The sequence below is a fragment of the Heloderma suspectum genome, chromosome 1 (genome assembly GCF_057233095.1).
Source record: "Heloderma suspectum isolate Gila_16-S chromosome 1, 16-S_ref, whole genome shotgun sequence".
NCBI classification, from domain to species: Eukaryota; Metazoa; Chordata; class Lepidosauria; order Squamata; family Helodermatidae; genus Heloderma; species Heloderma suspectum.
Genome location: NC_139458.1, coordinates 94,496,826 through 94,509,090, shown reverse-complemented (window position 1 = coordinate 94,509,090; position 12,265 = coordinate 94,496,826). Strand labels below are relative to the sequence as shown.

General features: G+C 43.0%; 1 protein-coding gene across 3 annotated transcripts in view; it reads left to right on the top strand.

Annotated features, from left to right (window-relative positions):
* EHF (ETS homologous factor) overlaps positions 1-12,265 on the top strand; it is a 70,251-nt gene that overhangs the window by 34,307 nt on the left and 23,679 nt on the right. For all 3 annotated transcript variants that reach the window (XM_084851507.1, XM_084851499.1, XM_084851515.1), the window contains exons 3-6: positions 218-463; positions 2,694-2,753; positions 5,510-5,578; positions 5,679-5,747. In XM_084851507.1, the coding sequence (XP_084707633.1) occupies positions 218-463; positions 2,694-2,753; positions 5,510-5,578; positions 5,679-5,747 (444 nt within the window). The remainder of the gene's footprint in view (positions 1-217; positions 464-2,693; positions 2,754-5,509; positions 5,579-5,678; positions 5,748-12,265) is intronic.

Here is a 12,265-nt window from a genome sequence, read left to right as displayed (position 1 = left end):
ATTAGCTATTGTTACTCCTGTTTCTGCTGTTGTATTTTGTTTTAGTTTTTATTATGGTTTTATTTTGTGTCATGGATTTTAAATGTTCTGGAGAAAAAGTCAGGTTAGAAATGTTTTAATAAGTAAATAAAATAATATGTATCCCAATTGACCAATATTATTCCGGAAATAGTTGGTGATAAATGATGTAGAAAAGAACCAATTTCTTTCCTTGCAGCATCGGGCAGTTTTTTTGGAACTCAGTGGCATGAAATCCATCCTCAGTATTGGACCAAGTATCAGGTCTGGGAATGGCTCCAACATCTCTTGGACACCAACCAGCTCGATGCCAACTGTATCCCTTTCCAGGAGTTTGATATTAGCGGGGAACACCTGTGCAACATGACTTTGCAAGATTTCACCCGGGCAGCTGGCACAGCTGGACAGCTTCTTTACAGCAACCTTCATCATCTGAAGTGGAATGGTAAATACGCACTGAAGTATAAGCTGCCTTTCCCAATTTTCGGTACCTATATGGCGCTGGAATACAATTCCCATCATCTCCAGCTAGCATGACCTATAGTCAGGGATAACTGGACTTGCAGTTCAACTATATTGGGGAGCCCAAGGTTGGGAGAGGCTGGTAACAGGAGTTTGGAACAGGGCAGACAGTTCTGTAAATTTCATTGAGAAAGGTAAGCACCGAGAGAAGAGAGAAACTTCACCATTTAATAATTCCTTCACAACACGTTAGTCACAGAGGACATATGCAGAGGGTTGGAATAACCAATCTATTATAGATCCATGAAATTACCATGCAATGTCCTGTTCCTAAAATCTAGACACCATTACATGTAATAGTTATCTCCAGAGTTATCTTGTGAAATAGCAGTTATGTTTGTGGCAGCATCTCTTTCATATGGGGATCAGAAAGATATTAACTCTTTAAAATGGCTGAAGATCAAAGTCAAGCTTGTATCAAGGCCTAAGTATATCAAATTGAGCATTGCTGAGCAGTAAATCTTCAGTTCAGACTCTATGGTGCCGAAGTCTCAGATCTGTCATTTAGGGCACAATCCTATCAAGATAAGCGGCCGCCTCCAAACTCGGAGGTGAATGCCTATCCAGGACACATTGGATGTGTCGTACAGTCATTTCCACCCTCCTCGCCCCTCCTCACCCCCAGACACACCCCTTTTCGGCCAGTCCCACTCCTCTTGCAAGTGAGGAGGATGGGGCTATTCTGCACTGCCTCCGAGGCAGTGCGGAAGTTGGGGGAGGTCAGTTCCCGGAAAACAACGTATCCTATGCATGTCTAGCTGCTGTCTAGCGGCCATAGGATTGTTCCCTTATTGGCTCAAGTAAATAGGTAGATATTATCTGGGATGAGTAGAAACAGAAATGAGAAAGGATGGGGAGTACACTGAGTGTTTCAAGTATATAAACCTATAACTTTGCAAAGGTTTTGTATAGGCTTCAAAACGATGACTTTTGGAACTGGCTATACATGCATTCAGGATGCTAGATAAGACAATTGTTTTGTTGAATTGCTAAGGGCTGTTTTCACCACATTAAAACATAACACTCACATCTGTTTCCTTTCAAGTTGCTTCCATAAGTAATATTTTAACACGATAAGGAATTCTACAGGTGTTTGCTAGTGAGTTAGAAGTGGGTATGCCAAGGAGCCAGGAGCAAGAATAATGTGGGAAGGCATTCTTACATAGACTGCTTTTCTTTTTCATTCTGAATTTCTGATAGAATTACTAATACAGCTGTTGGGTGACATTGATTCCTGACGTGAAAATAGATCTGCTGCTTTGGCAGTGTGTGTTTGAAATCCTGCCTTTCACTAGGGATGTACGAAAGTCACTTACCTTTTCGAAGGGTGACATTTGCGGTCAGGGGGAGGCACTCCGTCCCTCCCCCTGAAATTCTCTTCGGCCAGCTCCACTCTGCGGCGATTCTGCGGAGCCGCCGGCCAGGGCCGCCCGCAGCCGGACATCCGGCCGCTGGGCAGCCTGCAGGGACGCAAATGGCGGCTGCCGTAGCCGCCGTAAATATCTACGTAAATATTTACGTAGCCTATCACGGCAACCCCCCCCAAAAAAACCAGTGAACGCAAATGATGGCGGCTACAGCGGCCGCCATTTGCGTTCTCTCTTTTTTTTGGCTGTGATAGGCTATGTAAATATATATGTAGCCTATCATGGCAAAAGAGATGGGCACAAATGGCGGCCACTACGCCATTTGTGCCCCTCTCTTTTGCCGTAATAGCCTATGTAAATATTTACGTAGGCTATCATGGCCAAAAAGAAAAGGGAACGCAAATGGTGGCCGCCGTAGCCGCCGCCATTTGCGTTCCCTTTTTTTTGCCCTGATAGGCTACGTAAATACTTACGCAGCCTATCATGGCTTCCACAGGGATACAAATAGCATCCCTGCGTTAGCTGTGATAGGCTACGTAAATATTTACGTAGCCTATCACGGCTATAGTGAAGAAGCGAATGGCGGCCGCAATGCTGCGCGAACGGCAGCAGGTAGGTGTCCCGTTTTGCGTACCTTTCGTGGGGCGGGGGGTGGGGGGCTTCGTTCCGCCATGGATTTCGGGGGCCAGTGCATTCGGCCTCACTGAGATCCGTGGTGGAATTTTCTGACATACCTACCTTTCGCATATTGAGCTGTACATGGATGTCCCATTCCTTCTCTTGCAGGTCAATGTGGAAGTGAAATGTACCCATCACACAATGTCACTGTTAAGACAGAGCAAACAGGTGGGTTATAGTTGTGTCCTTGGTGTCCCAAACGCCTCCAAATAGGAATGAACCATTATTTATTTATTGGATTTCTATACTGTCTTTCTGAAGCTAACCATGGCAGTTTACATAAAGTTCAGAAAATGAAAAACATAATCAAATAAAAACATAGTAAAACATTAAAAATAACCTTTAAAATCATCACAACATTTTTTAAAGGACAATGTTTGTCTAGAAATAATTAATAACTTGCTTGTTAGCTAGTTGACCAACATGGACTGACAGACTGAACTTGGAAGGGGACAGGGAAGCCCACTTAGATGTTACAAAAAATACTAGAGGTGCAATCCCATGCATGTTTATCCAGACAAAAGTCTGACAACTCCCAGCATGTGGAATGCTGAGGGTTGTAGGACTTTTTTCTGTCTAAACATGCATAGGATTGCATCCTAAATGTACTAAATATAAATAACATGATGGAGTCAGCATTAAACATTTTAAATCTCCACTGATTTCAATGGGTGAGAGTCAAGGAGGTCATATCTCTCACTGAAGTCAATGTGACCTAGAAGTGCTTAACATTGGCTGAACTTTGTCATGAATTTGTTTGTGTTTAAATAAAACCGAATGTATTCAAAATGTGTTTTTTAAGAATTACATAGAGAACTGATTCATTTGGAAATTCATAAAAGCCTTATGCAAAGGTGTCTTTCCAGAACTTTTTTCCTCACTCCATGGGAGTTCACTGTATTCACAAACAGAATGCAAAATACACCCCCCCCTCTCATTTTCACTTTTTATCAGCTAAAATCGTAGCTCGGAATGCCGATGGTCCCAGGTTCAATCCCTGGCATATCCCCTTAAAAGGACCAGGTAGCAGATGGTGCAGAAGACCCTGCTTGACACCCTGGAGAACAGTCAGAGTAGGCAATCCTGGCTGGGAAATGCTGGTTGCTGCAGGACTTTTTTCTGTCTAAACGTGCATAGTGTTGCGCCCTAACCAACATAGTTTTTCTCAGATATTCTTTTCTCGTAGAAATGATATGGCGCTGCTGGCAGTCTAAGGAAATTTATTGGGGTTCACATTTAGAAGTGAAAGTAATTGATGCTGGTATTGATGAACTAGGCACGAATGGGTTACATCAGAGGCTTGATTACTGATGAATGGGAACTATCTGACTTTTCGAATTAATTCCTAAATGGTTGCAAATTCAATCCACATCCCTTCAAAACACTGGGAGATTTGTCCTTGACTTCAATGCAGTGTAGACTGCACCCCAAATTTGACATTTTTTGAATACATCTGTATGAGATTACTCCTTTGCATGTCCTTAAAGGATAACTTGTATCAGTGGTATTTTAAAGATGACATGTAACCTTGTAGGTCGGACTATGCTAAATAGATTGCTAGTGGAGTGTTCCTTATACCATGCAGAACTGCAAAAACAAAAATTCATCCTAGCCCCACTTGGGTGAGGCTTGTTTTTAGAGAAAACAATGGATAGATCAGGTGTCTAAACAACAAGAGGGTGTGTGTTCTTGTATGGACATAGGTTTGGGATGCCCAAACATGTAGATGGTAAGTAAAATATTGGCTAAATTCCTATGTCATACTTCTTAACCTAGCCAAGCACGATGACTTAGCAAGTGATTCATTTTCAGCTGTAATCACATTCATTACTGTAAAAGACAAACAGATCCCCAAACACGTATTTTGAAATACAAACAAAAACAAACTTAACTTCTCCTAAAAAGCAACACGTATTTGTACAGAGGGACTATAGCTATGTAACAATACCCACAAGAGTTTCACATAAGTGCATTGGTTCAAATAGTAATTTTAGAATAATTCTGAAACATTTGATTCTTTTCCTTTCTACGTTAATATGTTTTACCTCTTGTCATCCCATGTAAGAATGCCACCGCAAGGTTTTAGAAAGAATGGGGCAAATTCAAGCAACACTAACCACTTCTGTGTGATTTCAGTTGAACAACATGTGCTTCATTCTGCTATTGTAATCTTTCATTCTCTCTTTCTCCCTTTGCTACAAAAGATGTGTGCAAAGCCATTTGATTATATAAATCAAATGAGAATGGATTTAAGCGGGGAATGTTTGGACTGAGGCTTTCGTACTCTCTTGCTGAAGCAGCTATTGCTGCACTGGTACAAAAGATGACCCACGCTCATGGCATCTGATATCCTTATTTATTTATTACATTTCTATACCACCCAATATCCAAAGCTCTCTGGGCAGTTCGCTACCATTGAAACCATAACATTCAACACAATAAAATATAATATAAAAGTTTAAAAATACAGTATAAAATAAAAACCAAAACTAAAATAAAACCTAGCAGCAGTGCAAAAGTTTAAAATACAGTAACTTATCAAAAACAACAAAAACTGAAAGACTAAAATGCCTGGGAAATGGGCAAAGGAGTTATGATTGGACGTACTTTCCCCTAGATGAGTGGCGGACCAAAGCTAAAGATCCTCATTTGTCCATCACAGCAACTCCAGCATGGCAAACCCAACATGCAAGGTCAAGACTCATGGAGGGTAGGAATGTCACACTCTGCCCATGCAGACTATTCAGTTTGCCTGTGGCCTCCTGGTAATCAGTGAGACATTCAAACTATTAACTTGCTCTGGGATGTGCCCATTGTAGACTTTTATTCTCTGTTCTGAATATGGGGCATTTTTTAAAACCTTACTGAAAATATTACTTTACCAATATTGATTTTTGTTGTGTGTTTTTCTTGTTCTGTTTAAGATCCATCTGTAATGGCATCCTGGAAAGAAGAGAATTATTTCTATGATAGTGGATATGGTGGCACAGTAGGTAACTAACTCAATGACCAATGTGACATTTTTGAATGACACTGGGTATTATTTTAAGAAGACATTACATTAAGCTACACTCTTTCTTTTTGAATCCTCAGAATTAGTGGACAGCAAAGCCTATTGTCGAGCACAGATTTCAATCAATGCTACTAATCATCAGGTGATTGGTAAGAATATCTAAAGTCTCATCATTTAGCTCAGACGCCTCAGAATTAGGAGGCCAAATCATGCTATCAGTTTTCTCCCACAAGTTGACCGTATCCCATTACCATATTGTGCACATTTATTCCAGTTCTGGGAATGATTCAATGTGTTTACACTTCAGAATGTGGACTGTCCTGTGATGAATGGAATGTGAGTGGCTACCCACTTAGGTTCTCCACCTTTCCTGGCTTTATATTTTGACCCTGACATATGTCGAATGCTGTGACCCTAATCTCAACCTGGGTTTCCTTGGTCATAGTCCCAACACTTAACCACTACACCATAGTGAGCCTTGATGACCGCAGCATCCAGTGTTTACTTGCATGTGTGAATGAGCCATCATGGATCAAGCGCCACAGTTAGAACTTTCGTATCACTTCACATCACCTCACATGAAAATGTTTCGTAGCCGGATCAATTTACACTCTCAGCTGGGAGTTATAACTGAGTGATGAGAAGTGAAACATTGTACACACACGTGTGAACCAGTCCTATGTGGAGCAAAGCTAAGAACATGTATTATCATTATTATAATGTTCTGATAATATTAACTTTTTTTTTACCATTGCTACAACATTGATTTTATCTCCATTGCTACATTTATCTTATCTCCATCTGACACAAATAAATGTATACCCTGTATGCAGATAATCTGTACAAATCCAGGCTGGTGCCATATAACTTTTCAGTTGTCAAGTGGGAAAGTTTACACTGGATATTCATGGTGGCTGTTACATAGGATCAGTTTATTTATTTATTTTATTTGTACCCTGCCTTTCCACCAAGCCAATGGTGGAATCACATAAATCAACCACCACATGGCTTTGCTGAGTTGAAACGTATAGTGCAGCTGAGAAGTGGTGAGCTGAGCGTTCATGAATGACCTGTGATAACCATACATAATTCAGTTAAAACAGCTTCCTCACTGATGTTTCTGTAAAAATTGTCATTAGTACTTAGGAAGACAAGGTATCAGATACCTGCTCTCACCAGACACTTTTCTAAACTTGTCTGAAGTGGTTTTCTCTCAATAGGCAAAAAGTGCTGTGATTTAAAAGGTAAAAAAGGTAAAGGTGTCCCCAACCAGTCGTGTCCGACTCTAGGGTGTGGTGCTCATCTCCATTTCTAAGCTGAAGAGCCAGCGCTGTCCGAAGATGCTTCCGTGGTCATGTGGCTGGCATGACTGAACACCAAGGTGCACGGAACGCTGTTACATTTCCCACCAAAGCAGTACCTATTTATCTACTTGCAATTTCTTGCTTTCGAACTGCTAGGTTGGCAGGAGCTGGGACTGAAGATGGGAGCTCACTCCGTCATGTGGCACTCGGGTCTTGAACTGCTGTCCTGCCGACCTTCCGGTCTGCAGTTCAGCGTCTTAACCACTAAGCCACCGCGGCCCCTAGGTCACAGTGATTTAAACGGGCCAATTCAATGGAACATTTTTTAAGAATTCAAAGGCCACTATTCAGAATGTGACACACTCTGGTCTTTTATATTTTCCAATAAGTTTGTATTAATTGCCTTCTACAGCCCTGTACCATTGTGTGAGGGAATTTCCCTGGCAGCCATTTTATGACTGAGGACATGATGTACCACGGTCTGTCCCTTTATGTAAGGAAGGTGGCTAGAAAGTAGATATTGAGTGACTTGGGGTGGATTTCATATGAACAACTGGCTGTGTGGTGTAGAGGAGGACCTTGGTTTTCAAGTATTCCTTGATAAACAGTACAAACTGTTGTGAGTAAATGTAAAGGAAATGAGTAGAGATTGATGGCAGTTAAGAAAAGAGAGAGATGTTCTTTGCTGAGAATGAATCAGAAAGGAAATGGAGACTGGGATACTGATCAGAGAAATAAAGTTAGTGAATGTAAAAGAAAAATGGAAAGTAGATATAATTAGTCATAAGGGACAAAAAATGCCAATAAATCAATAGATACCAGTAAGGTGCTACTTTTTTTTTTAACAGACAAAGTCTCCTTACAGTTAATATATCCATGCAAGCCAAAATTCAGGGATTCTAGTCCCCCCCCCCCTGCAACACCATGGAGATAGAGCGATGAGGAACTAGTGCCTGTTGATTTTCTGTTTGTCATGCTTTTAACAAGTAAAGCTTTGTCTCATTGCTTCTATGCTGTGAAATGTAGCAATCTTTAATTTCTCTCTCACACACAGCTGTTCAGGGCACAGAAGCCCTGCCAGAAAAAAGATGGAAACCCTGTTCTTAAATGGGCGGTTAACAATATTGATGGAAAAAATGCGTGTGTGTGTCTCTGTGTGTGTGTCATTCTGATATACAGCAGCTGCACAGCCTGCTTTACCTCAGTAACACACACACTTCAAACAAATGAGCTCAGCAACTGATGTCTGCCTTTTCCTCTTGCTGTCCACCCATTCTCATAAAATGGCTGCCAGTTCTTCAAATCACTCTGACGGTAGCGCAGTTCAGTCAAGTTCCCTTTGTGTGTGTTTACCCTCTTCCTACTTGAACCTAGAGGAAGGGTGGCATGACAAGGGCACAGCATGTTGTAAAAACTGAATTTGTATATTCTGTAAAAAAGGAGTGGCTAACTCCTGAATCATATGCAAATATTGTGCATTTTTTCTCTCCCAGGTTTTGCAAGACACCTTTGTTGAAACATCTTTTTTTTTTCATTTGCCAAGGTACAGCCTTGAAAAGCTCCCCATATTTGAAACACCTCTTTCTGTAAAACGATAAGCCATTGTTTTTGCAGGCATAAAATAATTACCAATTCTGTGGTAAGCAAGTAGAGGAACGATCCTTCACTTACATTACACTGGGACCAGAGATGCACCACTGTTCTGCCAGCAGAGCAGCCACCATATCCAATACATGCTCAGTCAGACCAGGAGAGAAAGAGAAAAAAACACAAGTAGAAAACACAAGTAATGGCATAAAAACAACTGTCACACCCACAGTGACCCTGGAAATACCGCCAGCGCCCACCAACCAAGGTCTGTGTTGGTGGTGACAACTCCGACACACAAAGACAGACAATTAACTCACAACAGAGAGGACACACCTCCAGCCCACACGCCTGTATCATCACCACACACACAAACGTGACTACACCACAGCACCACCAGTCCATCAGCCCACAACTAGCAACAACTCTGCTATTGCCAGTCCCCAAGCATCCCTACAGGCAATGGTCGGAATCCCCTCATGCCCTTTGTGACCACTGTTTGTTGAGCACAAAGAGGAGGAAGGCGAAGATACACAACACAGCATCCACATAGCTCCCTGAGGTTCAAGACCCATCCAGGGAGGAAAAGTCCGCTTTGCCAAGCAATTAAGGGGAGGAATGAAGACATGCAACAAGGGGGGACAACAGACACACACTTTTGTACACCTCTATCATGTCTCCTCTTACTCGCCTTTTTTCTAAGCTAAAAAGCCCCAAACATTGCAACTTTCCCTCATAGGGGAGTTGCTCCAGCCCTACAATATCATTTTTGAGGTGCAGTGACCAGCACTGTCCGAGTGTGTTCTCACCTTGTTACACCATATCCAGTGCTCCAACATGGAGATCTGGGTGGGGTGGTCATCAACTCTGGGGGGGCTATATTCCCCCCTCCCCCACCCACTGAAATCACTGGGAGAGAAACTTCGTGCACGGGTCTAGGGCTGATTAAAATGGCCCAATCAGAGTCACGGGTGGGATGGCTGTGGACAGAAGGGGTACAGGATCCAGTGTAAGTGTGCTCCTCCCCTGCGCTGCCCATGTCTTTGCCGGTGGAATGCCTCTGCCAGCAGAGTGTTCTCCTGTATCAATCATGGCGGCAGCATATCTGGTGCTCTGCCTGCATCTGCCAACGCTCCTCAGGTGGGGTAACTCTCTAGCACTCGATTGAGCCTTGATGTGGGAGGAATAAAATAATGATATAATTCAAAAGCAGCAAGCATTTCCTCCCATGATGAGGATAATACAAAAGTAAAATAAGATGCTGTAGCAAACTAGGGGTGTTTCTACATTAAGCAAACCCCCCGCAAAACCTCACATCCTTTCCGGAACTTCCTGCTTTCGGTTTCTTTGCGGGATTAGGAAGGGCTTCTTTACACGGCAGCCATGCGGTTTGAACTGAGGGAGTGCCTCCCTCCCTCCCTGGCATGTGTGCAAAGGAGCGGGAGCGGGGGCGGGGGTGATGTTCTTGTTTTTGTAGCTTAACTTCTGCTGTACTGTTTTCTCGCAGCCCCCAGGAAACCTCTGACTTACTTCTGAGTAGACATAAAATGTAAGATTGTGCTGTAAGTCTGCAACCCTTGGCACCCTTATGTGGGAGTAAAATGCATTGAACTCAGTGGGACTTACTTCTGAGTAGACATAAGATCACCCTGTAAGTCTGCAACACTCAGCACACTTACTTGGGAGTAAGCCCCATTGAACTTAATAGGGTGCTCTGAAAAAACAGAGGACATTGCTTCTGAGCTTGGTGGGGTGGGGTATCAGATATGTCTCCCTTCATTGCAGGGAGGCATTTTACCCTCTTCTCCCTCCAACTGAGAAATGCAGAGGCAGGAGACGCAATCAGCAGTCGATTCTTGCCCTTGTGCCTGTCAAATCTGCTCGGCTTTCCTTCCCTGCAACCTCACGCCCATCCTCAGTGCCTTCATCATCCTGACCAGGGCCCCAACAACCAAAAACAAATGCCCACAGCAGGCAGACAGAGTGGTTTCTTCCACTATGGAAGAATTTCACATGGAGGTCATGGCGCTCCTGTTCTGTGGGCTGGAAAAAATACTACATTTTTTGCATTTGGGGAAAACATGGGATAGGCTGAGGGAAATGGCAGGAGACACCCTGGAGGGTAATGGCATCATCTAAAGAGCCCACAAACCTCCGTGACAGAGCCATCTCAATGGCAGGATAAAAGCTCCGTGTGATGAACCCCTAGGTTTTAAGGCACGTGTACCTAGGATCTTAACAATGTAATTTTAAATTCCCAGGATTCTTGTTCTTAGAGCAAAATTCCCAGTGGCTTTAGGTTGAATGGCAAGCTGGCCTCAGTAAGGGCGGAAAAATCAAGCTTTAATTAGTTTTTGTGGCTTTCCCACAAGCTCAGCAAATCGCACAGGAGGCTGATGCTTTCCAAGCGTCACAGTGCAGAAAAGGCACAAAGGTAATTAGCTGGTCTTGAGCTTTGAGTAAAGGACTGCTGCATGGTTTCCTCTCCTGCTCAGATTTCCAGCCATGTTTCTGGAATGCTTATCAGTGTTGCAACAAAGCAGTTCAAACAAGTTTGTACAGAGAGGCTGGTAGTTACTGTAAGTCATTTGCACATGCAAATAGCTAATTTCCATTGAAAGCTATGGTGACTGTTTATGCTTGTATGTAGGTGGAAGAACGTGTGTGGGCTTTAAGCTCCTCTGGCACTAACTATCCTGCAAGGCAGACACAACACAAGTTCCTTACAATTGGTGATGCCCCACTGATAAATGGAAACTGATTGCCAGTTGTAGTTTAGGCATGTCTTGAGACTTCTTTTTCTTTTCCCTTTTTCTTTAGTGGTGTGGATTCAGGATTCAGACCTCTGCTTAGGTGATAAGTCTTGAACGGAAGCAACTTTCTAGCTTTTATTGGTTAAGAATTGCTAGCACTCAGAAATCTGATTATCCCCACCCCGCCACCCCTGAGGATAATGTTGCGTCAATAGGAAAAGAAAAGTGTGTCCCTATAAATCTGGCAATAAAATAGATGGCCCCAGCTGCCAAGAATTCATAATAACGTTGGCTGTTATTCCCACAGACTGTTTGGCTTCTTCGTTTTCTCAGAAACATTATTTGCCAGATGGTTATGTGTTCAGACAGGCGGACATATATCAGTATGTTATGCTGATATGACTACGTACATTTTGCATTAGATCAGATCTAAGGTAATACCAGAGGGGAAGGGGAATTCCTCAAAGGTATATGCTGTAGCAAATTCTGGAGAATAATGGGCTAGCACAGGATTTCCCATAGGGTGTGGCAGGGCTAGCACATTTGTCAAATCTCATTTCATTTTTGACTGAGGCAAGCTTTTCGCCCTTCCTCATATTATTAGAACTCAGGTTTACCCAATGAGGTTGACTGGCTGAGAAAATATAACATTGCTTCACACATTGTGTAATTAACAGTGCAATCCTATACATGGTGCTTACTCCTTGTTAAGCATGGCTGGCACTATCATTAGGCAGAGTGAGATGGTGGCCTCCTCAGGCAACAGATACTACAGGGCAGGGAGCAGTGAGATGTTGGAGAGCAGACATATGGCCTGCCATGCCGTGCTCCCCCTAAGCTAGCCTGCTGCCTTCAGGTGCAGTGGAGGATGTTGTTCTATTACCAGTGTTGAAATAAGATTCAGCTGCCGATCTGCTTGGCATCTCCAAGTCAGGCTGAGAAAGGTACCTTGCTGGAAACCCTGGAGAGCCGTTCCCAGTCAGTGGTGTGTGGATAATATTGAGCTAGAGGGACCAATGACCT